Source organism: Colias croceus, chromosome 1 (genome assembly GCF_905220415.1).
Source record: "Colias croceus chromosome 1, ilColCroc2.1".
NCBI classification, from domain to species: Eukaryota; Metazoa; Arthropoda; class Insecta; order Lepidoptera; family Pieridae; genus Colias; species Colias croceus.
Window position 1 is genome coordinate 6199662 of NC_059537.1, and position 27460 is coordinate 6227121.

The window sequence follows — 27460 nt, forward strand, 5'->3', positions numbered from 1 at the left end:
GTTTACCACCGTAGTGTTGTAACACATCTAGCGTATATTATCGATTTATGACAAAAAATCTATTTCATATTAACGTTGATTTATTTATTTTGTTTCATAAATCAGATTTATATGTAGTTGTTGTTGCAAATAATAGATGTAAATTTTTTACCGCAGGAAAATAAAACATACCACGTGGTTGTTTTATTTGCCCTATGTGTTTTAGTTTTCGTTTGTTGTTTATTAATTTCTCTTTCAGATTATTAATAAATTCATTTTGTTTTAGATTTCCAGAGCTAAATAAAAATGGGTATAAAACGTGAGACATGAGTTGATTGGACGCCGCCACAATTTGCAATATTGTGTTTACTGCATTTCGAGCCTACGTGTTATCAAGATGGATACTCTAGAAGAATTGTGCAATCTTACGCTTACGTTTTTTTTTTTGTTCCTGTAGATAATAAATACATTTGATTAAAGAGAGTGAATTTTTATTTTGAAATTTTTTACACATAAGTTACCTACTTTAAATGTGTAACTATGTGAAAATTAAACGGTTGATTAAATGACAGTTCTCATAGATGAGAAACTACTATTGAAATACATACTTAATATACATGCGTTTTCAAAGAAAAACCCGCATAGTTCCCATTCCTGTTGGATTTACGGGATCAAAAGTAATTTTTCCAAATTTCATTGTAATCGGTTTAGTAGTATTCGCGTGAAAGAGTAACAAACATCCATCCTCACAAACTTTCGATTTATTAGTAGGATGTTAGGAAAATGTTTTCATTAAGACTGTCCTTTTATTAACTTGTTAAAATGCTGCATGATTCCTTCATGCTGACTGTGCCTTTCTCCTCACTCCTTTAACTTTATCATCATTTCCTTCTTTATTTTAAATTACATTTCAAGTTTTAAAATTTCTTTTATAATGTACTAACTTTCCGCCCGCGTTTTTAAAGAAAATCCTGCACAGTTCCCGTTCACGTGGGATTTCCGGGATAAAACCTAACCTATGTGTGTATGTACAAAATTTCATTGTAATCGGTTCCGCAGTGAAAGAGTAACATCCCTTCTCACATAATTTCGCATTTATTATATACGTAGGATTAAACAAATAATGTATTCAACTGAAATTAATTATAAGTTTTGTTTTTTTTATTATTTATTATTTCACGAAACCGTAAATGCAAAATACATTCACGATTTTATCGATTGAAGCACATCCCATCACTATCACCTTCTATCTATCTAAATACATACCTATAGTAAAAATGGTGCCATGACTATGTTGAAACGTAGCTTGTTGTCTATAGCTGTCTCATTCTTTCATACGACGTTTTCTTTAGATAGAGAGAAACAAATATATGTAAATTGTATACGCTCGATACAAGTACTCTATAGGTTAATTGCTCTTAGGATAAACGAATGTATGAGATTGACATAAGCTGGAGATACGTCACGTGACCCAGCGTAACGAAACGAAAATTGGTAGCCAAGTGGCAATGTTTTTCTATTCTATTAGACGAAACGTGACGAAACGTTAAACGTCGTATTCACGGTCCATCTTGACGTACGTCCCGCCAAGGTCATACACGATGCACGACGCAAAACGACCGTGAATAGTCTTGACGTACGTCAATAATTACTATTATTACGTTGCTGGATGTGCACGACGAATTTTTCGTCCAGCGAGCATCCCCACCACCGCGAACGTCGTGCAAGCGCATCGTGCATCGTGCATGCTTGATCGTGAATAGGCTTGCTGTACAGCAGATCAGTGTTGCCAACAGAAATTAATGTAAATACTTGGAAACGTGGCCTATTGATATGATTTTTTTGTGATAACTTAGTAGTTAGTTTAGTTTTGTGATAACGTAGTGAGTACATGAGCAAGCAAGAAACAGTTATTTTATATTTTTATGTACACAGGAAATACCCAATTATCATTACTTTTGGATCAACCTAGTACACATGGACAGTTTATATTCAGAAGTTATTATTTTAAAAGAACTCCAAGGCGAATTGTTGAATAACAAAGATTTTATGCAAAAGTCCACTGCAGAAAAATGGCAATTTATTTAAAAAAAATGTCCTAACGAATTTGTTTGTTTAAAAAAAATGATTAGCTATATTATACTCTCTGTTCCCGCCACTTCAGCATTTACTGAAAGAGTCTTTTCGGTCATGAATGTGAAGTGGCGGGAAGAGAGAAACCGAGCTTCATTAAAAATTAATTAAAAATGAGCTCTTGAAATAAATTTAGATTTGGAATGTTTGGATTCATATAATTCATTTAAAAATAATGAAAAATTCTTAGGTACTGCAAAAAGTACAAAAAAACACATTTTTAAAAATATTTATTTACTCTTTATACATCCAGCACAGTGGATTTCTGGTGGTTTCAGAGGTCTCTTCTGGTGGGTAGCTTGATACTTCGGTGGCAACACTGGCAGCCTTGAGCTGACGTACAGCGGGGATGGACCGTGAATATGCGTCGTGCATCGTGTATGACCTTGGCGGGACGTACGTCAAGATGGACCGTGAATAAGACGCTTTACCAGTCATACGACAGGCGCCATACAAATGCTTAAGCGTCTTATTCACGGTCCATCTTGACGTACGTCCCGCCAAGGTCATACACGATGCACGACGCATATTCACGGTCCATCCCCGCTGTACGTCAGCTCAAGGCTGCCAGTGTTGCCACCGAAGTATCAAGCTACCCACCAGAAGAGACCTCTGAAACCACCAGAAATCCACTGTGCTGGATGTATAAAGAGTAAATAAATATTTTTAAAAATGTGTTTTTTTGTACTTTTTGCAGTACCTAAGAATTTTTCATTATTTTTAAATGAATTATATGAATCCAAACATTCCAAATCTAAATTTATTTCAAGAGCTCATTTTTAATTAATTTTTAATGAAGCTCGGTTTCTCTCTTCCCGCCACTTCACATTCATGACCGAAAAGACTCTTTCAGTAAATGCTGAAGTGGCGGGAACAGAGAGTATAATATAGCTAATCATTTTTTTTAAACAAACAAATTCGTTAGGACATTTTTTTTAAATAAATTGCCATTTTTCTGCAGTGGACTTTTGCATAAAATCTTTGTTATTCAACAATTCGCCTTGGAGTTCTTTTAAAATAATAACTTCTGAATATAAACTGTCCATGTGTACTAGGTTGATCCAAAAGTAATGATAATTGGGTATTTCCTGTGTACATAAAAATATAAAATAACTGTTTCTTGCTTGCTCATGTACTCACTACGTTATCACAAAACTAAACTAACTACTAAGTTATCACAAAAAAATCATATCAATAGGCCACGTTTCCAAGTATTTACATTAATTTCTGTTGGCAACACTGATCTGCTGTACAGCAAGCCTATTCACGATCAAGCATGCACGATGCACGATGCGCTTGCACGACGTTCGCGGTGGTGGGGATGCTCGCTGGACGAAAAATTCGTCGTGCACATCCAGCAACGTAATAATAATAATTATTGACGTACGTCAAGACTATTCACGGTCGTTTTGCGTCGTGCATCGTGTATGACCTTGGCGGGACGTACGTCAAGATGGACCGTGAATACGACGTTTTAGCCAAGTGGCACTTTTGACAGGAGACTACGCCAATGGGCGTTCGATAACTAGCGTACGCTATAACATCTTGTAGAAATCGAAACAAAATGGCGATTTTATAATCAGCTGTCGAAGTTTCGTGTTGTGTTTAGTGATTATAAAATTTTAGTTTTCATAAAATGCACGCTTTGAGACTTTTAAAAGCTGCGCACGATGAAGAACTTTGGCTCAGGCGCCAAAAAAGAAATGCGTCCAGACGGAGTTTAGAGACAATCAATGAAATGCCGGAACAATTGTTTCAGGAGCGTTTTAGGTTAAATAAAAAAACTTTTAGCGAGCTTTGCTGCAGCCTACGTAACGAAACAAACATACGGGGGACTAAAGAAATTCCTTTGGAAGTAAAGGTAATCCACAGTTTCTTCACTGCGATTGTTTATAATTATTAGTGATGTCCGATATTTTAAATGCCCAATGAAAGGCATGTGTTGTGCATATCTATTAGGTACCTATATTACGTATCCTAATTCTACTTATATTCGTAGGTTCTTTGCGCTCTGAGTTTCTTCGCAACGGGATCCTATCAGAGAATTGTGGGTGTCACACAACATTTGCCACAACGCACTACAAGTAGATGCATTAGGCAAGTTGTGGAGGCACTCAACAGTCCTCGGATAGTGAAAAAATGGATAGTTTTCCCTCAAACACACCAAGAAAGAACAAGAATTCGACAAGAGTAAGTGTTTTTATTAATTTATTTATAACTTTCCATGTACAACTACGACATTGGGGCCTTCAAGAAAAGAGCTTATTTGTCCATAAAAGGCCGGCAAAGCACCTGCAACACTTCTTATGTTGCAAGTGTTTATTTCTTATGCTTAAGTTGCTTGCTCTGACATAAAAAAAAAAAACTTTCAATGTTTTGTACAATTTTAATAAATAACATAATCCTTTGCATTGAAGAAGGTTGCTGCTATTGTAGTCACAAACAATTCTATTATACCACAAAATGTTTGTTTCTGTTCAATTCTAAATGTTTTAAAGGTTTACAAAATATTATGACAAATTCATTTGAAAGTCTTTTTAACAATTGTATTATATGTTTAATATATGTAGGTAATTGTCTTTGATTATTAAATGTGAATGTACCTAATTACAGATTTCAAAGGAAATTTCAATTGCCAGGGGTAATTGGATGCATAGATTGCACTCACATATCAATTGTAAAACCCCACATTGATGAACAGAATTATTTTAACAGAAAAGGATACCATTCCTTAAATGTGCAAATGGTAAGCTATTTTTCTTTGCATATGTATTATTAGTTAGTAAGCATTGTTTTTAATCATGTTTCATTAAAACAAAATAACAAAGCAACTGCAAATAGAATATTTTTTATAACTTAAATTTTTTTTTTCAGATATGTGATGATAATTTAAAGATTACACTGGTCAACAATGATTTTGTTGCCCTGGATGTGAAAGTGGTTTCGAATAATTTAATGCATATTATATACAGAACTATTAATAGTTTTGGTAGATTGGCTCTAGTTTTTTTTTATCCTAATTTTCTTACTAGACTCTAAAATGCAGCATGAAATAGAAGGTATATTTTTTTTACATCATTTATTTATTACAAAGTTTTACTTATTGTTTTGTTTTAGTATTTAATTAATTCAAATGGATATAAAAATAGAGAAAAATCATTAAAACTTATGAAATAGTACAAGGAAATAGATTTTATAAGCTTGTCTTCTTAGTTAATTTTGGGACAATAGTTTTCTTATGGACCATCAGTAATCTGCCATCATGTGACGATCCCATATACCCTGATACCATTATTCCATAATTTTTACTTCTTTTTCGATGTGTTCTTCCTGTTTCTCACAGAAATTCCGCAGATTTACTGGATATCTATCCAGGAGACTGTGGGCAAAGTGTAGCTTTATGCTCGTATTTGCTCATAAAATAATGAAGTTTTTTAAACAACTGTTGTGCCATTTCTTTATAATTTGGTGTTTGAAATTAATCTTAAATTAATTAATACTATATCTCTCCATAATTTACATTCAGCATCAGTTATTAAATTTTGTTAAATTTTCATTTTTTATCAATTGTCGACACGCCCGTCCTGTAGGGCCATCGGGTATTCTTCTTATACTTCTAGATTCCCTCAAAGGCCTAAATTTTCATATTTATTAATTATTCCTAATGAATTTGCTTTGTCTAATTCTATTAATAAAAACATCAAGGGAATTTCGTATACCTATCCACTTTGCTGACCAAGTGCTACTGGGTTTCTTTAACTCGATACAAACCGAACATTGTTGTTCATAAAAATGTTTTTTTACAGAAACCATTTATTATTCTGATATTCTACAGTCAGTTTTATAGAATAGGGTTCTGTCTGAGCGAATAAATGTGCAGAAAACGTAATTCACCTAAAAATAAACACTTGTTAGTAACCCGTACTCTGAAGGGCCGTAAGAAATTTTTATATATGAAAATCCAAATTAAAAAAAAACTAGAGCCAATTAAATAATTTTAATGATTACATTCGCAAACTGGGTACTTGAAATATATAAATCTGTAGAAATATCCAGGGCAACAAAAAAAAATTGTTTTTTTGTTGAGCTGTGTTATCAATGTCAATGCAAAATATGGTGGAGCCACACATGATTCCTTCATATGGTCATCCAGTGAAGTGGAACCATACATGCGTGGACTTCACGAAAATGGTGAATTGACGTGGCTATTAGGTAAATCATTTAATTCCTACCTACATATTTCTACATATTTATCATAAAAACATTGGAGTTATAATTTATAAAGCTCTTTAACTACATTATTTGTTTAAGGTGATTCTGGATACCCACAGAGAGCGTGGCTGATGACACCAATTTTAAATGCCGAACCAGGTTCTCGAGCAGAGGTGTACACTACACGCCATTTACAGGCACGCAATTGTATTGAACGATGTTTTGGTGTATTGAAGGCTCGTTGGAGATGCTTGCTGAAGCATCGTACACTCCATTACCATCCTCGTGTTGCCAGTGAGGTAACTATTGCATGTTGTGTTCTGCACAATATTGCACTGGATGCTAAATTACCTCCCCCTAATAATATGGCTGAGCAACAAGAGGATGGTGATGAACCGAGTGTGGGGGTTGGACCCATTTCCAGCAACCAAGATGAGCTGATGAGTGGCAGAATAATGCTAAATAATTTAGTTAATAGATTAGTTTAGTAGGTTATTTTTGTATTTTTGTATTTTTTAAAGTGTGTTGTGTGTAGTTTTAATGTGTATTACTTTTAAGCCTAATTTAGTATGCCTGACCAAGTAGTTTTGTATAATATTTTTTCGCTCCTAAAACATTATTTTGTTTACCTACACAGATTTAAATAATGAAACTGCATTAGTTACAGTATATATTAATCCTTTTAAAGTTTCTGATAACTGCTCATATTTTAGTGCAGGTCATAGGTGAAAAAATTGATCATTGTTGCAGCCTCAACCTGTTTTTTATATTTTTAAGTTTATAATTTTTATTATTGTATTTTTTGTTAGTATTTAAAAAAGTGTGTACTGAATTAATGGTGGTATAAACTACTTAACTAATTAAGTAATAAAATATACTATTATTATGTATATATATGTTTTATTTAATATTCTTAAAACTAAAACAAACACTTAAAACAAATTAAGTACATATAAATCCTATAAAATTTAAAGATTAAAAAGTAAAACAACTAAAGACAGAGGACAGAAAATACTGTACTTAAACTATTAAATTAAAATATTAAAATCTAAAACAAACACTTAAAATAAATTAAGTACATATAAATCCTATTAAATTTAAAGATATATATAATAATAGTTTAAAAAAAACTAAAAAACACGCTTTTTGCAAATTGAAAAATGGAATAATTTTATCAAATTAGTGTATTGTCATCGGTCCTCAATAAATCTACAAAGTTTGAACGAAATCTGGCCGTTTAAAGTGGGTCAAAATCGCGCCCAAAGAAGTCGGTTACAAACAAACATTCAAACATACAGGTGAAGCTAATAAAAAGCGTGTAAAAAGTAAAACAACTAAAGACTGAGGACAGAAAATACTGTACTTAAACTATTAAATTAAAATATTAAAATCTAAAACAAGCACTTAAAAAAAATAAAAAGAAAGGCACTAAATAATACACTTAAAACCCTATGAAAAAAAAAATTAAGATGCGGGCCCTTGAGGCAATATCTCGAGCAACCTTTGCCCGATAACAGCTATTTGCTGCATCACCCTAGTTTGCTCGCGATTTGCCTCAACCTTTAGCGACTCCAGCCGCAGTCGCTCCATTTCTCTTTGGTGGAAAAGTTCCTCACGCTCCCTCTCACGTTCATGGAGAAGCTTTTCCCTTTCCCTTTCTCGCTCATGGGAAAGCTTCTCTCGCGTCTCCTCCAGTGCAAGGCGTCGTTGTTCAACCGCCACAAATTCTGTAGCGGCCCGGTCAAATGGCGTTAAGCCGCGATTCCTGCGAGCTCTCTGCATCCCATGTCGCGGCGAGGCAGTCGCAGATCGCGGTGACGCCGATGACCGTCGACCAGTGGGACGCGGAGGAGAACGCGGTAGAGGGGGCGGCGGACGTACTGGTGGTGGTGGTGGTGAGGGCTGTGGGTCTAGCAGTAGCGGTGATGCTGGCAATGTTGGAACACTTGCTGTTGAGTAATGAAAATAATGTTAAGGAGGCAAATATAATTCTGACTTCCACTTATATTATAAATTAGAAATGTTCATCCATTCCATCTGTTGAATAATATTCTCTAGGATACAAGCAAAGACTAATTTATTCAAGTCATTTAATGAATTATGTTCAATTATTATCGATTAAACTATATTATGACGATTGAAAACAGCTCCTAGAAGAAGGCTAATTTAATAAGTAAATAGAGTTTAATAAAACTTACTATTATAATTAAAATTCTCTAAGCCTACAGGAATTTCAATTTCCACATCTTCAGGAATGGGTTCTTCCCTTGGTACTGGTGGCGCCTGAAAAATATTTATTTTTATCAATATATTAGTTATTTATAACTTTTATCATATACTCTTAACACTTACAAATGTTACGATTAGGAATTGTTAGCTAAGTATTTTGTATAATTGATATAGATTTATAAAGAATAAAATATAATTAAAAGATATTTAATGTTCTCATCAACATTAAATATCTATTAATTATATTGTGATGGAATTACATTTTCAAACACTAGCTGTGCTCCGTAGTTTTACCTGCAGTGCTCTGCTCCTGTTGGTCTTAGCGAGATGATATATATAGCCTATAACCTTCCTCGATAAGTGGGCTATCTAAAATCGAAAGAAATTTTCAAATCGGACCAGTATTTCCCGAGATTAGCGTGTTCAATCAAACAAACAAACTCTTCAGCTTTATTATATTAGTATAGATTTTCAAGCTGTTTATTTGTTTTATTTATTTAATACAATTCATTTTACACAAGTTGAAAGAGGCTTATATGTAATCTCTTTCAAAATAAATATCTATTATTGGCCATGCAAGTTACAGAGGAATTGGTGTGATACGTAAAGTTGCTATAATATAATAGTACTAACATTAAAGCCATGCTCTTGTATGCCAGCTTGACCAAGAACAGCAGTCTCTCCCAGTATGGCACAGACTCGGTCTTCCAAAACTGTTAGAGACAGCCTGCTGCTTGGACCACCACCAGTACCATTTGTGTGGTTGGAAATCAACATTTTCTTTTTTTTTTGTTTTAGTCTTCCAATCTGCCCAGACCTTTAGGTTTACATGTTGTGAGTTAAAGCGGTGCATGAAAAGGGCAATAGCAAAATAAATGAATATATTAAAATATACAGCTATGTTAACAAGATGCAAGTAAATAGCAAAACAATTGAGAGTTTGCAATATACACTTAGGTTAACAACATGCAAGTTAATAGCAAAACAATTGAGAGTTTGCAATATACACTTAGGTTAACAAGATGCAAGTAAATAGCAAAACAATTGAGAGTTTTCAATATACACTTAGGTTAACAAGATGCAAGTGAATAGCAAAACAATTGAGAGTTTGCAATGTACACTTAGGTTAACAAGATGCAAGTTAATAGCAAAACAATTGAGAGTTTGAAATATACAGCTAGGTTAACAAGATGCAAGTTCAAACTTACTTTCTTCCACTTCTCTTGTGATTTGTGAACCCCACCACCAACTGAATTAAGTAATAATGTGAGCCTTGCCCACATTTGGTCGGCTTTTAGTCGACCCTGAGGTCCCCGCTGTGGTCGAGAGAGGTCACCATACCTATGGGTAACACACACCAATGAAGCACTTGGTATTAATGATTTCATTGTTTATTATAAAAATATTGAAGCAAGTTTGGAATCAAAACTGTATTTTTTTAATAGTACCTTTCCATGAATTCTATAAGAGCAGAAAATTGCTCCTGGCTGGCGCGCAGTCTCTCCATTTCTAAACTAGAAAAATAAGTACACATAAATAAATTAAATTTAAACCTTGAAGACATTATATCTTTTTATGCCTCATTGCAAATGCAAAATTAACTTACCTCTATTTGTATTTTTATAATTTAAAGCACAACCTGTATTTTTTAGTTCACTTCAAAAATTTTTTGACTTTTTACTTTTTCCGTTTTCGGAATTCGGCAGTTTAATTTGAATATTTCAAGATATTTTTCAACATTACCAATGTCAAACTGAATGACAGTTGACAGTTTGACGTACGCTGACTGACGTTAGAATTCGAAGCCATAGACATTAGCGTAGGGGTTGATGTTTTTTCGTGGAAGCGTTGACACGTGCTTTTGGTGATAACAGTCTTTTTTTCCAAATTTATTGATTTTTTTACGTTCTTTCAAGCTAAGATTTTATTTTATTTGTGGTGACGGTGTTTGTGTTTTGTGTTAGTGGTAAGTAATTCAATATGAATAATCATCCGGATCCTCCGGACCCCCCTGATCCTCCATACAGTCCTACAGTAGTTGAAGTTAGTAGAATCCCTCAGAAGCGTCATTTAGCATCTGAAGATGCTTCAATCGTACCTAAAACAAAGAAAACATCAATCGAAAATAACCCTAATGCTGCCTCTGTTCAAACTATGTACACGCATCCTTCACTGAATGAAAAGGAAAGGCGATACTCAGAATTAGATAATGGCCCCTTTATTGTCCATATATCGAAAGTTGAATCAGAACCCTCCGCTGGAACCATCCTGCGCCCGATTAAAGTTGGCCAACTTCTGATCAACAATGGCATTAAAAATATTATTAGTGACGGAATCAAGAGAATCGGACGAAACCGCATTTCTGTAGAGTTCTCAAATGCAATTGATGCTAATCAGTTTTGTATCAATCCTATATTGGAACAAAACAATCTAGTCTGCACCATCCCAACTTACAACTTTTCTCGGATGGGAATTGTAAAAAAGGTTCCTACTGATTTTTCCATGCAGGAGTTTGTAGATGCCGTTGAGATTCCGAGGGGATATGGCATCATACTGAAAGCTCGCCGTCTAAACAGAAAAATTAGAACAGATGAATCCACTGAATACACCCCAACTACTACAGTTGTTATAACCATCCAAGGTCAAAAATTACCTGAACGGATTTTTTTATATAAGAACTCTTTACCGGTTGAGATCTATCGCCTGCCCTCTATTCAATGTTTGAAATGTTGTAGGTTTGGTCATGTTCAGACACAATGCAGATCAAACCCACGTTGCTACCGTTGTGCAAAAGATCACAATGGTGAATCCTGCAATGTTTCTGAGAGCTCTGCCTCTTGTATTAGCTGTTCCGGATCACATTTTGCAACAGACTCAAAATGCCCGGAACACACTCGGCAAAGAAACATTAAGTATATAATGTCAGAGGAGAATATCTCATATCAAGAAGCTTCCCTCCGTTTCCCTGCTTCCCAAAAATCTTTTGCCGAGGTTACTCGTCAGGTTCCCTCTTCCCCACAGACACCCCTCTCCAATCTAATCCCTTCTACAAGTACTTCCACCTCATATAAAAAAACTGTTTTCCGTTCTCCACGCCCTAGAGCCCCTTTAGGTAAATCATATGACAGAGCTGCCCATCAAGACATCATTCAAGCCCCTTCTTTAGACTCCCAGAATGGCTGCGCCCTTTCTGGTAATACTCCTTCATTCAGAAAGCCCCGGGAAAGCAATGTCCTAGTTTCTTGCATTTCTTTCTTCTATGACATAATTAAAACCTGCAACGAAGCAGACTTACCGTCCGACGTGAAGGAAATCCTTTTCAAAATCATTGACATATTAAAATCTAATAATGGCTCCGAGGACCATTATACAATGGAACTGTAGGAGCATCCGGAATAAGAAACATGAAATCATATATTTTATAAATAAATATAAACCAATTTTATTAGCCATATCCGAGACTTGGTTAGTTCCCAAGTCTCATTTTAACATTCCTAACTATGTTTGCTTACGCGATGACAGAGCAGATGGGTATGCTGGAGCTGCTCTGCTCATTAATCGTTCAATCCCCTTCACTCTTCTCCCTATCCCTAACCATAGTCCAAGCATCAACGCTGTTGCTGCAAAAGTTTTAAATTTCACCATTGTTTCCTTTTACGTTTCCGACCCCAACTCTTCACTAATTCCTGACATCTATTATATCCTATCCTCTCTCCCCAGTCCTATTTTTGTCCTTGGGGATTTTAATGCGCATCACATTTCTTGGGGCTCTCATAAAACAGACACATTTTCCCTCTCATTGTTAGATTTGTTTGACGATTTGAATCTGTGCACTTTAAATTCAGGCTCCCCTACTCATCTTGTCCTTCCTAACCAGAATCCAAACAGTGCCGTAGATTTGTCTCTCTCTTCTCCATCCCTTTCTTTACTCTGTTCATGGAATACTTTACCTAACACTCATGGTAGTGACCACTTCCCCATCCTTATCTCCTTTGAACACGATGTTCCTTCCTCTCCTCAATCTCCCCTCCTAAAATATAGAACCACTAAAGCAAACTGGTCGGATTATTCTGATTCGTTGGAATTTCAACTTAATTCCCTACCTTCCCCTTCCCTTTCCCTATATAATCCCCTTCCTATCTATTCCATGTTTGTATCCTGTATCATATCTTCTGCCAATAATCATATTCCAATCAAAAATCCATCCACTTATAAACCCTCAACTCCCTGGTGGGACTCTGAATGTACTGCAATCATCCGTGAGAGATCAGAGACAGAGAAATTGTATATTGAACAGATGACTATGCAAAACTTTCTTAATTTCAAACAAATTTCGGCCAAAGCTAAAAAATTATTGGTATCCAAGAAACGTTCAGGATGGCTTAACTTCTGTGAATCCCTGTCCCCTAAAACTCCTCCCTCCCTGGTCTGGAAACAGATTAAAAGATTTAGAAGCTCCCGTTCCCAAAATAATATCACTTCTTCTAACTGCTCGCTCTGGTTAGAGGACTTCATTAATAAATTAGCCCCCCCTTTTGTCCCTTCCCTTGAAAATCTCTCTGCTGCCCCCTCCTACCTACCCCATACAAACTCTCTGGACGCTCCTTTTACAATTGATGAGCTCTCCTGTGCCCTTGAAGGCCTGAATGATTCTTCCCCTGGCATAGATGGGATTCCATATTCTTTTATATCCCAGTCCTCTCCTAAAACTAAATTATTCTTTCTTGATTTAATTAACTCCTTCCTTGCTTCTGGATCAGTCCCAGAATCATGGAAGTCCCAAATAATAATCCCAGTCTTAAAACCTAACAAAAATCCTTCAGATAGCAACTCCTATCGACCCATTGCATTATCCTCTTGCTTATCCAAAATTACAGAAATTTTAATTAAAAATAGATTAGAGTGGTTTGTTGAGAATAATAATATTTTACCCCCTTCTCAATTTGGCTTCCGCAAAGGCTATAGCACTTTGGATAGCATTGCTATACTCACAACGGACATTCAAATAGCTTTTAAAAAGAAACATTTTCTTGCCGGAGTCTTCCTAGACATTGAATCTGCCTATGATAATGTCATGCTTCCGGTGCTCAGGCAAAAATTGCTTCAGCTGAGCATCCCTGTGAGGCTGGTACGGTTCATTTGTAACCTGTTTATGGGCAGATCAATTTGTGTCAGGTCAGATAACTCCTTGTCTCCCCCTAGACTTGTCTGGAGGGGCCTCCCGCAAGGTTCTGTTTTAAGCCCTATGTTATACAGTTTATACACTCATGACTTAGAATTAGCAGTTAACAGTTATTGCCAAATTCTCCAATATGCTGATGACATTGCTCTCTATATTTGTTCTGACTCTACCTCCGAAATTGAGACTAATTTTAACAATGCTTTTTATTTTTTACATGAGTGGTTATTGCAGCATGGTTTATCTCTTTCAGTTTCTAAAAGTTCAGCCATTATTTTTACCCGTAAAAGAATGATTCCCAACCTTTCTCTTGTTTATGGCAATCAAAATTTCCCTATTAAAGACAATGTTAAATTTTTAGGTGTTTATTTGGACTCTAGAATGACTGGCATAACTCACGCTAATTATATAGCACAAAAATGCGAGAAAGGAGTTAACATCTTACGGGCTTTATCGGGCGTTAGATGGGGTGCTCACCCCTTCTCTCAAAAACTACTCTATAACGCCATAGTACGTAGTCATTTTGACTATGCTTCCTTCCTTTTGGAACCGATGAATAAACGCGGTATTCAGTGTTGGGACAAGATTCAAAGTAAGTCTCTGAGGATTGTTCTTGGCGCTATGAAGTCTACGGCTATTAATGCTTTACAGATTGAATGCGGGGAGCCTCCGTTATCTCTTAGAAGACAATTCCTATGTGACAGGTTTATGAGTAAGCTCACCCAATTTTCCTCCCATCCCCTTATAAATAAATTATTTTCTTTACTCCAATTAGCCAATGGTAATAACTCAGCGTACCCACTTTTAATCTCCTTTATAAATATAATTTCAATTCCTTATAAACTATATCAATCTCCCATTAACCCCCTCTTTTCCAATCCCTTTGAATCACTTGTCTACCGTCCTAACATTACATTTTGTAACATCCAAAAGAAGTCTCCAGATGCTTATCATTCCTTCCAGGCTATTGTGGCTCGTAATTGGGAAGGTTGGACACATATTTACACAGACGCCTCCAAGATTTCTGATAAAGAGAATGTTGGTATAGCTGTGTGGATCCCGAAATTTTCAGTCATGTTGTGCCGCAAATGTCCCCCTATTACATCAAATTTTGTTGGCGAAGCTTTGGCCCTACTCGAAGCGGTAACATATGCGATAAATCACAATCTTAATAAATCTATAATATTTTCAGATTCCAAAAGTTGTTTACAGTGCATTCTTTCAAATCAATTTCGTATAAAAACAAAATATCCCGTTATCCTGCAGATCAGGAAATCTCTTTGGGAGTGTAAACTTAAAGGTATGGAAATAACTCTTGCATGGATTCCTGGACATAGTGGAATTCCGGGAAATGAGTCAGCTGACTGGGGTGCTAAATCTGCTATGCGCATTTCGTCCGAGTCTCATGATCTTGTTTACTCGCATGACCTTTCTCTCCTCGCTAAGACCAGATTAATGTTCGCCTGGGAAAAGTCTTGGGCTTCTACAAGATTTCAGAAGGGAAAGTTTTACTCAAACATTCAGAATGACATCCCTGCTAAACCTTGGTTTTTCAAATACAAGGACATCAATAAAAACGTCACATCTTGTATTAGCCGCTTGCGATTGGGCCATGCTTGTACTCCCGTCCATTTAGCAAAAATTAGGGTAAGGGATAACTCTCTCTGTGAGTGCGGAATAGACGAGGGAAATTTAGAACACATTTTCTTCAACTGTCCTAAAAACTCCTCTTTATACGACATCCTTCCCCCTACTATCCCCCGTCCTACCAACATGAATATTCTCCTTTCACTGACCTTTAGTCCTTTTGTGTATTTCTTATCCAAATTTATTAAAAATAATAATATTAAACTATAATTTTTCTTTCCCTTTTTTCCCTTGATTACATAATTAGTCCTATCTAGTGTTTGTCTATATTTACTAATACATATATTAACTTGGTGTTGGATAATTTATATATTGTGTTGTTTTCTATGTTTGTTGTAGATATCATCTGCGCTTGATTTGAAACTGTTGGATCTAATTTGAACTTTTTGGACGTGAACAAACCCATTCACTACAGGACATTGGCAAAATTGTGGCAACGCAGTACTGCCATAAACTAAAATATTGAATTGAATTGACATTAGCGTACGATCCAATAGAATAAGCGTTCGCCAAGTTCTAATCCACTTGGCTACCTGTCGTTTATCGTATTCGATAAGGCGTCAACGTTTGTAGAAAGAGAAACGCTATAAATCGTATGCCACTTGGCTAGGGGGGCTGGTAATTTTAATATGTTCTATGAATAGGGCCGTAATAGGAGATGATATAACCTAATACAGAGTTACCTGGAAATAACTACCACCGTAATAGGAAAACTACTCCTTTTTTTTTAACCGACTTCAAAAAAAAGGAGGAGACGAAAGGAGGAAACGAGAGCGCGGAACGAGCGACAAAGAAGCACAATCGGACGTTGTCACGTTCAATTATCGTCAGTAAACCGACTTTACAGACAACCAATTTTTTTTTTTTTTTTTTTATGTATGTACACCGATTACTCCGAGGTTTCTGAACCGATTTACGTGATTCTTTTTTTTGTTCGATGCGGGATGGTGTCGAATTGGTCCCATAAAAATTTTATTCGGATAGGCCCAGTAAGTTTTTATTTTATGAGCATTTTTGTCTGCATTTGTAAATGTTGCAAGTGCAAGTTTAAAGTCGGTTGTTTTTAACGCAGTTATCATTATAATCCTAATTCGGACCCATCAAAAATTCGATAAACAAGAGAATGTAAATGCTTTATCAAACGATAACAGTTTTTTGGCTCATAGAGCAGGCTCCAAGGAGATGTTCGTTTGCATAAATAGCGGACCTAAATCTGACTTCTGATATATATTGTATAGATCCCAGACATCCTATAGACAGATGTTGCCAACCAGTTTTGTGGTCCCCTTCCCCGCACCCCGGTTATTAAATATGGCATACAAAGAAAAAAATAAACATTTCCAAAACATGCCGCGTGGGGTATCAAATGAAAGAGCTTATTGAGTAGATCACGAATATATAGCATACTATAACATTTCTTACACTTTCTCTAAGATTTTTTAGAAAATTTACGAAAATGGTCCATTTTTGAGTTAACTTTAAACCACTATAGATTGAAAACTCATGAATATATTTTTTAAATTATTATTTTAAATAATTAACAATAGTCCATTGTTTACGATTCAATAGTTCGTACAGTGAAATAGTTGCATGGGGGAGTGGGGGGGAGCATTCAAAGATGGCGAGTATATTTTCAAGTTTATGCCAGAAATAAAGGCCTAATACAAAAATATCGGTGTCAGGGCTTGGAATAATTATCTCTGCACTGTCGTTGTGTTTGACAGAATGAAAAATATGGCAGAACATTCTTGAATCAGCCTCTTAACCCGTGTAGCGTCCTACGCACAGCGGTTGTAGCGTAAAACGTCGTATTCACGGTCCATCTTGACGTACGTCCCGCCAAGGTCATACACGATGCACGACGCAAAACGACCGTGAATAGTCTTGACGTACGTCAATAATTATTATTATTACGTTGCTGGATGTGCACGACGAATTTTTCGTCCAGCGAGCATCCCCACCACCGCGAACGTCGTGCAAGCGCATCGTGCATCGTGCATGCTTGATCGTGAATAGGCTTGCTGTACAGCAGATCAGTGTTGCCAACAGAAATTAATGTAAATACTTGGAAACGTGGCCTATTGATATGATTTTTTTGTGATAACTTAGTAGTTAGTTTAGTTTTGTGATAACGTAGTGAGTACATGAGCAAGCAAGAAACAGTTATTTTATATTTTTATGTACACAGGAAATACCCAATTATCATTACTTTTGGATCAACCTAGTACACATGGACAGTTTATATTCAGAAGTTATTATTTTAAAAGAACTCCAAGGCGAATTGTTGAATAACAAAGATTTTATGCAAAAGTCCACTGCAGAAAAATGGCAATTTATTTAAAAAAAATGTCCTAACGAATTTGTTTGTTTAAAAAAAATGATTAGCTATATTATACTCTCTGTTCCCGCCACTTCAGCATTTACTGAAAGAGTCTTTTCGGTCATGAATGTGAAGTGGCGGGAAGAGAGAAACCGAGCTTCATTAAAAATTAATTAAAAATGAGCTCTTGAAATAAATTTAGATTTGGAATGTTTGGATTCATATAATTCATTTAAAAATAATGAAAAATTCTTAGGTACTGCAAAAAGTACAAAAAAACACATTTTTAAAAATATTTATTTACTCTTTATACATCCAGCACAGTGGATTTCTGGTGGTTTCAGAGGTCTCTTCTGGTGGGTAGCTTGATACTTCGGTGGCAACACTGGCAGCCTTGAGCTGACGTACAGCGGGGATGGACCGTGAATATGCGTCGTGCATCGTGTATGACCTTGGCGGGACGTACGTCAAGATGGACCGTGAATAAGACGCTTTACTCAAATTGTACTGAGAGCGTCCTGCGCAGCAAACGCTGTGCGTAACGCGGCCCGTGACATTGAAGGTCATCAGTAGAGACGTACAAGTGAATGTTTCCAGTATAAAAAATATTTCTCTATGCCTTAAACATTTATAATTCAAATCGACACGACTCCGAGACAGGAAATACAGACACCACAAAAAAAAAAAAAAAAGTGAATCATTGATTGAGTTGCGTCATCGGCCATAGTTTGTACTTTGTAAAGTTCGTCTTGTTCAACGAATATTTGGATTGTGAATTATGCCGAGAGGAATAATTAGATGAGTGATAATTGAGACGTATATTACTGGAAATTTTACGTAGAATACGTTTATGATATTGGTTTTAGGGATATTTGAAGAATACTCAGTGAAAAAGTGTCTCAACTTTTCAGTGCGGAAGACGCAAAATGGCGCTTTTTTTCTTGTTTGTGAATAATGGATATTTGTTATTATTCATAGTGAAATACGTTGTGTTAAATGTGTGAAAATATAAGTGAATGTATTTGGCAATCGTGTAGTGATATGAAAACGTGAATATGATCATTTGATGACTCACCATTATCATGTAAGTGTTAGTAGGTATGTAAGCAATTAAAATTAAAACAAAAGAAAATCAATTTTTTTATAATTTTATAGAAAAAATATATCGTCATGATTACATTTTTATGCTATAACTAGTTTCTTCCTCTTTCCAAAAATATATCATACATGGCATATAATTATAGAACAATAGGGTAAATAAAATTTTCAAACTCGGTAGTCATAAAAAAGCTAGATTTCGTAAACTACCTCGACATACTTGGGACGCATAACATCTGTGCGTATGCTTAACAGAGCAAGTAATAGGTATAGGAAGAGACGGCACTCAGTACTTCGATTTCGAGCTCACGCACACATATGCATGTATTACTTAGGTTAAGTCTTATATCCCACCAAAAACATAAATGTAAAAATTGGAGCCGAGTTCAATCGTTGACTTAATTTGCCAAAAAAAGAAATGAGATCTAAATGTGTGCCAAGTTCTGCAGACAGTCCAGAAATTTATTTACAAAGATGTATTAAGTTCTTAGGTTGACTGAAAACTCAATTGTTTTATTTTCCCTTAGAGAACAATGTTTATTCCAAAATATAACTTTTTTTTTTTGAATAATATAATTATTTTCACAAAGCAAACAACTAATGACCTATTGAACCCCATAATTTGATGAGGCTAGTTTTTAGAACCTCACAAAATATAAACAGTATGTAAAACAGTTTAAAAAAGTGGCTCGAAATGGTTCGTGTAAATATACACACGGCTGCTGCTCGCCAGTTCTCTTCGCTTGAACTCGGCTTGACACGCTGCCGCGTGTCTAGATACCAACCTATGAAAAGTTCACGTCAAAAATGATCCACATTGCTGCCAACATTTAAAAGTTGAAGTTGCTAGTGATGTCTCTTTGAGTACATATTATCGATAAAACTTCATATCGATATCGATAAAATTTTCGATGCTGGGTAACATCACTACTAATTCTCATCCTTATTCAAATTTATAGGAAATTAAAAATAAAACACCAACAATGTAGATCAATAAGTTTATTATAATATAATAATAATTACCTATATATAACATTTTTATATAATATTAAAACTCACTATTATCAGCAAAAATGGATAATTCCATTTGAATTTTGAATTTTACTGAATATCTTTATTTAGGCATGTAGGACTTAATTCGGCTTAAATATTATGTGAATACAACTAGATTCACATTTTATACTTTTCCTTGAAATATTTTGCGGGATTTCTATTTTAAAATCTCATTCTAAATTTCCAATATATCGTTGCCGTTCGGATCGCCATATTGGAATTGTAAGAAGTCGTTGTTTTCTTTGGACAAAACAATAATAATATTATCTCCTCTCCAATTGATTCTACAGCCAGAACATGACGTAATAGAGAAGTTTTCTCGTAAAAATTATTATTTTTTATATCTTCCTTTAATAGAACAGTCATTGGGTATATATTGCAAATACTTAGTCACAAATCACATTAATAATTATTATCAATTATTATCTACACAAAGATTTTAACATTGTTTACACATAACACTTTTTCTTCTTCTTTCACTTTTGGCAGAAATATAACAAATTAAAAAATTCAATGTACTGTACATTAACTGAGTAAATAAGTAAGAAAATCTACGATATACGAAGAACAGATTTTGTTTATCTTCCACCAAAACAATTAATAAAACGCCATTTTGAATTCAAATTTCAAACAACAAATCAACATCAAGAGGTTGTCTATGCTTAAGTCTTAACCATTGACAAGAAATCGAAGAAAGAAAGAAATAATTTATTAATGTATTAGCTTAAAATTAAAATATACAAAAATAAGGTTTAAAAAAAAATAAGAAATAATAATAAATAATTAAAACTAAAATATTAAATCTAATATTAAATGATTACATCGGAGGGGCCAACATTAGAAATGTTTTTATTTTTTCTAAAAGTTGGCAGAACAGACTCTCCCTTAGGTCTTTGAAAAGTACAAAATAATTTGAACTGTATGTCAATTGAATGAAGTTTAAAATTGCTTGATAATGGAAGCCTAACCAAAACGATGTTCTTAAGGACGCGTTTACGAATCTGACAAAAATAAGCAGTTTTTCGGTACATTTTGCGACAAAATAATACAAAACCAAATTAAACTAATAATTACTATAGATAGATTAATCCTTAACCCTCAATTCACTAGGTGAAATTTGCTAACATAAACAGCTTCCATGAGTCCACTGGACTCATATATTTTCTTGGCGTGTTTTTTTCAAATAAAACTCTTTTTTTTATTAAGTTTTTTTATTATTATTTTTAAATGTTTATTAAGGCACTACAAAAAAATAATAAAACTGGATAAACTTCTGAAATACTCTTAAAAATAAAAAAAAACTTATTCTAATAGTCTTAGAAAACAGAGTTATTTTCAAAGCCCTACAATAATGGCAAATATTTTTAACTAATGGCTCTTTTTAATTTTATAAGACTTCTAAAGGAATGCAAAACCGAAAATAAACAACAAAAATGTACGCTTCTATACAAAAAAATAAAACGTGCAATGGGGTATTGCCACCGATTGCAGGCAGCGACGGCATGCCATTTTTGAGCAACTCAAACATACAGGCTTCAGACATCTAGTGCCTGAATGTGCAGTCTTTGTTCTCTTTTTGTAATTACATGGATAACAATGCTTTCTTTCTGTCCTAGATAGCTTGTCTTCGGTTTCAGAATGGCTCGCATCTTCATCATTCATAATTTGTGTGATCCATGATTCCAAAACAGAATCTGCCTGGTCTTCATTCATATTTACAACTTTATGTTGTTTTAGATCCATTTTACAAACCTACAACAACAACAAATATTAAAATACATATTTTTATATCATTAATACGACAAATAAGCAACATTTAAGAATCGTAACAAATAAATAAAATATTACTTAATTCACTAGTATGAGTCCATGGGACTCACTCGACGTAATAACTTACCTATTACGCAGCGCAGGCGCACGTCCTCTCGCTACCGCGGTGCCCACGTCACTGCAGGAAGGTACTGAGACGGTGGAGGAAATAAGTCACCAGGGGAAAAAAATATAATAGTTTGAAAGTTCGATGTGAGTCCAATGGACTCAGGTAGTGAATTAAGGGTTAATCTTTAAATGGTAGCAATTTTTTAGTCGAAAATTTTGGTTTATAATATTATAAAAAATATTTTCCGTTGCCCTTTCACACAAAATTGACAATATCGTGCTGAATAAAGGAACATTTTTCATGTATTTAATAAAATAAATTTAATGATTTAAAAATATTTTAAGTAAGCAGACATGTCCAACTCAAAAAGGTAGCAAAGAAAACTATCAAAATGTTACAAATAGGCTGAGAAATCAAACCTTATTTTTTCACATATTTAGTTGTAACGCGTGATACTTATTGGATTGAAATAAGGGTTATTTTACTGGCTCATCTTGATTTATTGCACAAAAATTTGTAATGAAATATTTTAGTCTGCGCTCGGCCGCCGTTGTGAGTGGAGTGTGGACACTGTGACGCTTGTAATCAGCTCCTCGTTTACGAAAAGATCACTGTATGAATACAAAATATTTGACCTAATAAACTTGATCCTTCACGCATTCATTTTATTTATAGATTTTATACTTATGGGATTATAAATTTCATATTTAGTTTCTGACTTGATGGAGTGACCTGAAGGTGTACTTCGAAGACTGCTACTGGAACTAATAAACGATTAGAGCTAGGTGTGCCGAGTTTGGGCTCATTTTGTTAGTTATGTTGAGACCTTACCTCCAGACTTGATGGAGTGACCTGCAGGTGTACTTCGAAGACGGCTACTGGAACTAATAGACGAGTAGAGCTAGGTATGCCGAGTTTGGGCTCGTTTTGTTAGTTACATTGAGACCATACCTCCAGACTTGATGGAGTGACCTGAAGGTGTACTTCGAAGACTGCTACTGGAACTAATAAACGATTAGAGCTAGGTGTGTCGAGTTTGGGCTCATTTTGTTAGTTATGTTGAGACCTTACCACCGGACTTGATGGAGTGACCTGCAGGTGTACTTCGAAGACGGCTACTGGAACTAATAGACGAGTAGAGCTAGGTATGCCGAGTTTGGGCTCGTTTTGTTAGTTACATTGAGACCATACCTCCAGACTTGATGGAGTGACCTGAAGGTGTACTTCGAAGACTGCTACTGGAACTAATAAACGATTAGAGCTAGGTGTGTCGAGTTTGGGTTCATTTTGTTAGTTATGTTGAGACCTTACCACCGGACTTGATGGAGTGACCTGCAGGTGTACTTCGAAGACGGCTACTGGAACTAATAGACGAGTAGAGCTAGGTATGCCGAGTTTGGGCTCGTTTTGTTAGTTACATTGAGACCATACCTCCAGACTTGATGGAGTGACCTGAAGGTGTACTTCGAAGACTGCTACTGGAACTAATAAACGATTAGAGCTAGGTGTGCCGAGTTTGGGCTCGTTTTGTTAGTTATGTTGAGACCTTACCACCGGACTTAATGGAGTGACCTGCAGGTGTACTTCGAAGACTGCTACTGGAACTATTAGACGAGTAGAGCTAGGTGTGCCGAGTTTGGGTTCATTTTGTTAGTTATGTTGAGACCTTACCTCCAGACTTGATGGAGTGACCTGCAGGTGTACTTCGAAGACGGCTACTGGAACTAATAGACGAGTAGAGCTAGGTATGCCGAGTTTGGGCTCGTTTTGTTAGTTACATTGAGACCATACCTCCAGACTTGATGGAGTGACCTGAAGGTGTACTTCGAAGACTGCTACTGGAACTAATAAACGATTAGAGCTAGGTGTGTCGAGTTTGGGCTCATTTTGTTAGTTATGTTGAGACCTTACCTCCGGATTTGATGGAGTGTCCTGAAGGTGTACTTCGAAGACTGCTACTGGAACTAATAGACGAGTAGAGACTAGGTGTGCCGAGTTTGGGCTCGTTTTGTTAGTTATGTTGAGACCTTACCACCGGACTTAATGGAGTGACCTGCAGGTGTACTTCGAAGACTGCTACTGGAACTATTAGACGAGTAGAGCTAGGTGTGCCGAGTTTGGGTTCATTTTGTTAGTTATGTTGAGACCTTACCACCGGACTTGATGGAGTGACCTGCAGGTGTACTTCGAAGACTTCTACTGGAACTAATAGACGGTTAGAGCTAGGTGTGCCGAGTTTGGGCTCATTTTGTTAGTTATATTGAGACCTTACCTCCGGACTTGATGGAGTGTCCTGAAGGTGTACTTCGAAGACTGCTACTGGAACTAATAGACGAGTAGAGCTAGGTGTGCCGAGTTTGGGCTCATTTTGTTAGTTATGTTGAGACCTTACCTCCGGACTTGATGGAGTGACCTGCAGGTGTACTTCGAAGACTGCTACTGGAACTAATAAACGATTAGAGCTAGGTGTATCGAGTTTGGGTTCATTTTGTTAGTTATGTTGAGACCTTACCTCCGGACTTGATGGAGTGTCCTGAAGGTGTACTTCGAAGACTGCTACTGGAACTAATAGACGAGTAGAGCTAGGTGTGCCGAGTTTGGGCTCGTTTTGTTAGTTATGATGAGACCTTACCTCGGGACTTGATGGAGTGACCTGAAGGTGTACTTCGAAGACTGCTACTGGAACTAATAGACGAGTAGAGCTAGGTGAGGCGAGTTTGGGCTTGTTTTGTCTTCGAAGTACACCTTCAGGACACTTCATCAAGTCCGGAGGTAAGGTCGCCCTCTTTTGTCGTTGTTGTTGTTGTTGTTTGTTGTTGTTGTTGTTGTTGTTGTTGTTTATAATTTATTTAATATGGACCACGAAATTTATAATCATGAATTATTTTTGACGACTGCACGCCGTAACTGCACGCGTGCAAAGTTTTTTGACTTGACCTTGAAAACACGAGGCGTTAGTCGCGCGCGGCGTATGTTTGTATGTATGTATGTATTATGTATGTATGTATGTATGTATGTACATATGCCGTGCGTGATACGTGAATAGTATCTGAAAAAATTAAACAAGCAGAAACATCGTAGCCGGGATGCGAGACAATCGGTGCGCGAGGCTAGCGAAGACGGGGGGGCGTTGCGCGTGCGCAGCGAGACATTTGTACGTACGTATGTGTATGTATCATTATTTCGTCGCTGTTGTACCGCGTCGCCCGTGTGCTCTGCGCTCTCCTCGTTGCCGCCGTTCGCGTGTCGGTGTGGGGTTGGTGTTTGGTGGTGAGTCTGACAGAGTTGTAGAGTAGTGTGTTAGTTCTATGAAATAATAAAAGACCACCAAAGATGATGATATTGTAAAAGCGTTTGTGCATACGGCGCGATACAGTTTTTAATCTTTAGTGGTGGTAGTAGTAGTAGTAGTAGTAGTAGTAGAAATTAGTAACTGTAGTAACATTGCGTCTGCCGACGGTTTGATAGATTGTCAGTTTCGTAGATTGTATTTTATATGTGTAGTGTAATAAATATTACGCATCTTGATACACTCTCGGAGCGCAGACCGTGAAGAATATACGACTACTATTGAACGGCAGTATAAATTTTTTTATTGTTCACATCGCACACGTTTGTGATGTACCAATGGGCTTTTATCAGATGTTTATATGTGGTCGCAATTTTCGATCCTTCCACTCTCCGTGCGTAGATTGATCGTTTGCGTCATAAAAGTTGACCGATATTAAAATTTTTCCTTCGCTTGATGCGAATGGGAATTGTTAAGGGGTGTCTCGTTAAGATGATACTTTCAACGATTTAACTGACTGTGTTCAGATTTATCCACGTGTGCGCGCGCGCGTGTGTGAATAGTGTGCGTGTGACGGTCGCCGCCGTTGCATATCATGTTATTTAAACACGCCGCGCGCATATGTATGTATGTATATAGAGAAGCGAACGTCGCGGCGGCATCGTCGTGTCACGTTTGAGGCTCTAGCGGAAGCTTTAGTTAGCTCCCTGGTTGATCCTGCCAGTAGTTATATGCTTGTCTCAAAGATTAAGCCATGCATGTCTCAGTGCAAGCCGTATTAAGGCGATACCGCGAATGGCTCAATATATCAGTTTTGGTTCCTTAGATCTTACTCAGTTACTTGGATAACTGTGGTAATTCTAGAGCTAATACATGCAATCAGAACTCTGACCAGTGATGGAATGAGTGCTTTTATTAGATCAAAACCAATCGACGGAGGGCCTGGCGTCTGAAGTCGTTAATTTTGATGAATCTGGATAACTTTTGCCGATCGCATGGTCCAGTACCGGCGACGCATCTTTCAAATGTCTGCCTTATCAACTTTCGATGGTAGTTTCTGCGACTACCATGGTTGTCACGGGTAACGGGGAATCAGGGTTCGATTCCGGAGAGGGAGCCTGAGAAACGGCTACCACATCCAAGGAAGGCAGCAGGCGCGCAAATTACCCACTCCCGGCACGGGGAGGTAGTGACGAAAAATAACGATACGGGACTCTTACGAGGCCTCGTAATCGGAATGAGTACACTTTAAATATTTTAACGAGGAACAATTGGAGGGCAAGTCTGGTGCCAGCAGCCGCGGTAATTCCAGCTCCAATAGCGTATACTAAAATTGTTGCGGTTAAAAAGCTCGTAGTTGCATTTGTGCGCCGCGCTGTCGGTGCACCGCATCCGCGGTGATACTGACACGTTTGCGGAGCATATCGTCGGTGAGCCGGTCGTTAAAAGCCGGTTCAATATCAAAATCCTATCGCGGTGCTCTTCAGTGAGTGTCGAGGTGGGCCGACAATTTTACTTTGAACAAATTAGAGTGCTCAAAGCGGGCTCAAAATGCCGCTTGAATATTTCGTGCATGGAATAATAGAATATGATCTCGGTTCTATTTTGTTGGTTTTCAGAACTCCGAGGTAATGATTAATAGGGATAACTGGGGGCATTCGTATTGCGACGTTAGAGGTGAAATTCTTGGATCGTCGCAAGACGAACATCAGCGAAAGCATTTGCCAAAGGTGTTTTCATCAATCAAGAACGAAAGTTAGAGGTTCGAAGGCGATTAGATACCGCCCTAGTTCTAACCGTAAATATGTCATCTAGCGATCCGCCGACGTTACTACAATGGCTCGGCGGGCAGCTTCCGGGAAACCAAAGATTTTGGACTCCGGGGGGAGTATGGTTGCAAAGCTGAAACTTAAAGGAATTGACGGAAGGGCACCACCAGGAGTGGAGCCTGCGGCTTAATTTGACTCAACACGGGAAATCTCACCAGGCCCGGACACCGGAAGGATTGACAGATTAATAGCTCTTTCTTGATTCGGTGGGTGGTGGTGCATGGCCGTTCTTAGTTGGTGGAGCGATTTGTCTGGTTAATTCCGGTAACGAACGAGACTCTAGCCTGCTAAATAGGCGTCGTCATTTAGGTGTGCGCGGCTCTCGGGTCGCGCAACTCACTGGCGGCGTATTAAAATTCTTCTTAGAGGGACCGGCGGCTTTGAGCCGCACGAGATTGAGCAATAACAGGTCTGTGATGCCCTTAGATGTCCTGGGCCGCACGCGCGCTACACTGAAGGAATCAACATGTTCTCCCTGGCCTAGAGGCCCGGGCAACCCGTTGAAACTCCTTCGTGCTGGGGATTGGGGTTTGCAATTATCCCCCATAAACGAGGAATTCCTAGTAAGCGCGAGTCATAAGCTCGCGTTGATTACGTCCCTGCCCTTTGTACA

General features: G+C 36.9%; 4 protein-coding genes, 1 long non-coding RNA gene and 1 other non-coding gene across 6 annotated transcripts in view; 4 read left to right on the forward strand and 2 right to left on the reverse strand.

Moving 5' to 3' along the window:
* The first annotated feature begins 3592 nt into the window (after positions 1–3592).
* Positions 3593–6232, forward strand: LOC123696074 (putative nuclease HARBI1). The gene is made up of 4 exons (XM_045642082.1): positions 3593–3973; positions 4112–4302; positions 4726–4858; positions 4987–6232. Exons 1-4 carry the CDS (start codon positions 3749–3751, stop codon positions 5149–5151), a joined length of 714 nt encoding a protein of 237 aa, XP_045498038.1. The 5' UTR covers positions 3593–3748; the 3' UTR covers positions 5152–6232.
* LOC123696093 (putative nuclease HARBI1) lies at positions 6225–7214 on the forward strand. Its single transcript, XM_045642106.1, has 2 exons — positions 6225–6324; positions 6424–7214. The coding sequence occupies exons 1-2, from the start codon at positions 6282–6284 to the stop codon at positions 6810–6812; spliced, it is 432 nt and encodes a 143-aa protein (XP_045498062.1). The 5' UTR covers positions 6225–6281; the 3' UTR covers positions 6813–7214.
* A 458-nt stretch (positions 7215–7672) lies between these two features.
* On the reverse strand, positions 7673–10178 carry LOC123696055 (formin-like protein 2). The gene is made up of 5 exons (XM_045642064.1): positions 10160–10178; positions 10002–10062; positions 9762–9894; positions 8523–8607; positions 7673–8273 (listed from the first exon to the last, which is right to left on the reverse strand). Exons 2-5 carry the CDS (start codon positions 10058–10060, stop codon positions 7789–7791), a joined length of 762 nt encoding a protein of 253 aa, XP_045498020.1. The 5' UTR covers positions 10061–10062; positions 10160–10178; the 3' UTR covers positions 7673–7788.
* A 4341-nt stretch (positions 10179–14519) lies between these two features.
* LOC123696084 lies at positions 14520–15855 on the forward strand. Its single transcript, XM_045642093.1, has 2 exons — positions 14520–15379; positions 15719–15855. Exons 1-2 carry the CDS (start codon positions 14807–14809, stop codon positions 15758–15760), a joined length of 615 nt encoding a protein of 204 aa, XP_045498049.1. The 5' UTR covers positions 14520–14806; the 3' UTR covers positions 15761–15855.
* A 3926-nt stretch (positions 15856–19781) lies between these two features.
* On the reverse strand, positions 19782–22283 carry LOC123696128. Its single transcript, XR_006752043.1, has 2 exons — positions 21748–22283; positions 19782–21602 (listed from the first exon to the last, which is right to left on the reverse strand). It is a non-coding gene; the product is annotated as an uncharacterized LOC123696128 (long non-coding RNA).
* A 3439-nt stretch (positions 22284–25722) lies between these two features.
* Positions 25723–27460, forward strand: part of LOC123698242 — a 1905-nt gene continuing 167 nt past the window's right edge. Inside the window, exon 1 of the ribosomal RNA XR_006752387.1 lies at positions 25723–27460. This exon is cut by the window's right edge and continues 167 nt beyond it. This is a non-coding gene — a ribosomal RNA (small subunit ribosomal RNA).